A 3,908-nucleotide genomic window follows, 5' to 3' on the forward strand; every position below is an offset into this window, starting at 1 on the left:
CGTCAAGTTGAATACCAATCAGTGCAAAAAACACAAGTGTTGTAGGTGCACAGACCTCCGGAAGGGCCGGGAAAGAAATGAAAGATTCTCATTGAGTAATGACTCTAATTTCTGTCTGTTCCTCAAATGCTTCAGAAGACTCGTATAATATATATATATATATATATATATATATACTGCGAACGCACAGAACATTATCCGCGCACAAAAATGCGCCCTCGCGAGAACTGCTCTGAGGAGAGCTTGCTTTACGCCCTCTCAACTGCTCAGCCCCTGCTCGCCTGTGTTGCCAGCTAATTGTCATGTAAAGTTGCTAAACACAGCTTGATTTGTAGCTAAAAGTTGTTAAATGACGTTGTGACGTCATTGGACGATGATGTCATTATGTAACCATGACGCAAAACTCTGTCATTGCATAAAATACACATTGAGATTACTCAAATCTCAGCAAAAAATATAATTTGAAATATGTTCATTTAGATTTGTTCGTAAAAAATAATATGAACATTTAATATATATGTATATATATATATATATATATATATATATATATATACATATTTTTAAATACATTGAATTATTGAACAGTTACACAATTTGAACAATTACTAGGTCTTTAACCAAGCTAACTTTAGCCAACAAGGCAGGCAACAGTTAGTACCTGATAGTTACCTAACGATAGTTAGTTGATTGATGTCAATGTATTTTATAAATATTGAAAATAAATGGATTTATTGTCTACTAATTACAAAAAAATATGTTTGGTGGATTTTGGCCTGCTGTATGAGGACATCTTGAGCCCATGTGGGGTGTGGGGCTTTAAAATAAAGTGGTGGAGAGAAGCTGCACTTTCCTTCTCATGAATACTAATGCTGGGCCACCTGCTGCTGGTCAACACCAGGGCTTCAGCTAATCATACTCACCGTTAATCCAGTTTATAAGGTGCTACAGTTGTGGGTTTAGTCTGATGCAAGCACATGAATTCATAATTAGGCCCAGTAATCTCAGTAATGCAATCACACAGAAAATAGAAATATGATTGGCCGGCGTGTGCCACAGGATAAGGTATCTGTAAAGAACACTGCTGGGACAATATAACATATTGATATTTGTTGAGAGTGGCGGCACAATATTGCAAAATGTAATCATTTTGGTGGCTGATGGATGTCTATTAGGGATGGGAAGATTCACCGATTTGCTCGGTGCATCGGCAAAAAACAATAAGCGATGCGATGCATCGGTTTAAAAGGTGTGCATCGGATACAAGTTGGCATTTGTATCGCGATGCATCGTTTCTAACATATTTGCATCGGTAAAAACCGATTTACTTATTACTAGTGGACGGCTACACTTTTGTTTAGAAAGTGACCAATAATTTATATGTAACGTTAGATCGATTTCTACATTAAATTATATGTAGATTAAGCACAGTAAATTAAAACTAGTTTTGGAGAGTGGTTTACTCCATTCCCTTACCTGTCCGACAAAAATAGGAGCAACTATGGCATCACGTCTCATTTTCTCCATCATCAAATCTTCCTTTGCAATTTTTTGGTCTTCACATATTCTGGCTAGACCTTTTCAGCTCCTTTAACTGTACAGGTTGATTCTCCCATGGTTTACGCTAGTAAAAGCACAGTGCATGTGTGTGTGTATATACAGTGGGTACGGAAAGTATTCAGACCCCCTTAAATTTTTCCACTCAAATTCTTGAATCGATTGTGCTTGACAATCCTTGTAAGGCTGTGGTTCTCTCGGTTGGTTGTGCATTTTTTCTTCCACACTTTTTCCTTCCACTCAACTTTGTTAACATGCTTGGATACAGCTCTCTGTGAACAGCCAGCTTCTTTGGCAATGAATGTTTGTGGCTTACCCTCCTTGTGAAGGATGTCAAGGAGTGTCTTCTGAACAACTGTCAGATCAGCAGTCTTCCCCATGATTGTGTAGCCTAGTGAACCAAACTGAGAGACCATTTTGAAGGCTCAGGAAACCTTTGCAGGTGTTTTGAGTTGATTAGCTGATTGGCATGGCACCATATTCTAATTTGTTGAGATAGTGAATTGGTGGGTTTTTGTTAAATGTGAGCCAAAATCATCACAATTAAAAGAACCAAAGACTTAAACTACTTCAGTCTGTGTGCATTGAATTTATTTAATACACGAGTTTCACAATTTGAGTTGAATTACTGAAATAAATGAACTTTTCCACGACATTCTAATTTATTGAGATGCACCTGTATATATATATATATGCATGTGTGGTTTTTTTTGCTCGTCGCACTACCAAACACAATGCTACTAATGTCTCTTCAGAAGTGCATTCAATGAAACCGCGTTTGCCTCGTGATTTCAATATGACAATATCCAGATGACCCTTTACAAAAGCAATTTATTTCTTAATGTGTAAAACATTAGTTAGTACTGAACTACTGAAAGCACCTGCAATTTCCATGACTTTATCATTCATTCATTACTGCTGCATAAGCATTTTAAAATCAACTTTACAAAGAGCAATTTTAACCAAAGAAATATTCTGCATATGTGGGCACACAATACTTGGGATTGCTCTTAGAAACACAAATCTAATAAAAAAATTTTTTAACACCATTTAAAATGTCTAGCGTAGTTTAAAATGAATTTCTTCCCCCAGACAAGACACCCATGCTTCAAAATAGTACATAGAGTTTATTTTGTTCTCTCAACAGAGTTGTTAAAATATGTTGTCATTCTTGATGAAGTGCAACAGTAGAAGGCAAACAGGATTCTTTACATGCTAGATAGTCATTCACACACAACCATGATTTGACTTGGCAACAATTCCAAATAAAACCATACTTGCACTTGACCTGAAAGCGGGTGCTAGCAATACACAGGATTGCCCAAGCAGTAAAAACACGTTCCTTTAAGAAACAGGGAGAGAACGCTAAAACCAAATGCTAGGTTTCTCCTTTCCCCAATTCAAGTAGTTTTGTTTTTCTACAACAAATTCAAGTTCAATCTCAGAAATAAAAGGAAGAGTCCAGATAAAGAAGAATAATCACACTCCTGGGTCCTGGAGTGAGGGATGGAGACAGGGGAACAGGGAAGCCGTCTGTGTTAACCAGGGTGACTTGCATCAGCAGTGAATGACGTGGGAGCTGCCTCACTGACGTGCTCCTGCGTAACGCCCCTCGCTGGGTCCTGTGCCTCGACCGGCTCCAAAACTGGGTTTTTGAGCCATGCCTCCACGGGCGGGCGGTCCCCTTGACCCGCCTACCCTGTCGCGTGGTCCCCCCGGGCCTCTGGGGCGGATGTCCCGCCTGTCACCTTCACGGGCCGAGCGGGTCTTCTTTTCCTCTACATTCAGCCGAACGTCACCTCGCAGTTTAATAGGCTATGGAATAAAGAAAAGGTAATTCTGATGATCCTGCATTAGTCAAAACATCCTGTTCGGCACAACATCTGAAAGTCACGCATACCCGATTGCTGAGGATCTTCTGCACGGGCTCAGCATCATCAAATACCACGAATCCAAAGTTAGGCAGCTTTCCACCACTGTTGATTCTCAGCTCAAGGACAGTGCCGTACTCTGTGCAAGAGAAATAAGGCAAGTCAATGCAGGAGCTGATCTACATTTTAAATTCAGTGGGCCTCATTTATCAATCTTAACGTAGAAACGAGCGCAGATCTGTGCGCACAAATCAACTTACGACAGAGTTCACGTCTGATTCATGAAACATCCGTATGCCGTCAATCTCATCGTACGAATGATCGCATGTTGATAAATGGTGGCAGAAAACAATAGTCATTTGAATATCACGCCCATAAAAACACCCCGGTTTTGAAGCCTCGCCCCTAGAGTTTACGACACGGAGAAACGAAACCCGGCCAAAAAGAGGAAGTAATCTCATGAAAGAGAAATTGATCTTA

At 39.7% G+C, this 3,908-nt stretch overlaps 1 protein-coding gene across 1 annotated transcript in view; it reads right to left on the bottom strand.

Annotated features, from left to right (window-relative positions):
- Positions 1-2,370: 2,370 nt before the first annotated feature.
- Positions 2,371-3,908, bottom strand: part of LOC107567197 (ras GTPase-activating protein-binding protein 1-like) — a 9,026-nt gene continuing 7,488 nt past the window's right edge. The window contains exons 2-3 of the mRNA XM_016252839.1: positions 3,458-3,567; positions 2,371-3,372 (exon numbers count right to left, since the gene is read on the bottom strand). Coding sequence (XP_016108325.1) covers positions 3,142-3,372; positions 3,458-3,567 — 341 coding nt within the window. The 3' untranslated portion in view covers positions 2,371-3,141. The remainder of the gene's footprint in view (positions 3,373-3,457; positions 3,568-3,908) is intronic.

This window comes from Sinocyclocheilus grahami, unplaced genomic scaffold, assembly GCF_001515645.1.
Source record: "Sinocyclocheilus grahami isolate Dianchi unplaced genomic scaffold, SAMN03320097.WGS_v1.1 scaffold1133.1, whole genome shotgun sequence".
Taxonomy (NCBI): domain Eukaryota; kingdom Metazoa; phylum Chordata; class Actinopteri; order Cypriniformes; family Cyprinidae; genus Sinocyclocheilus; species Sinocyclocheilus grahami.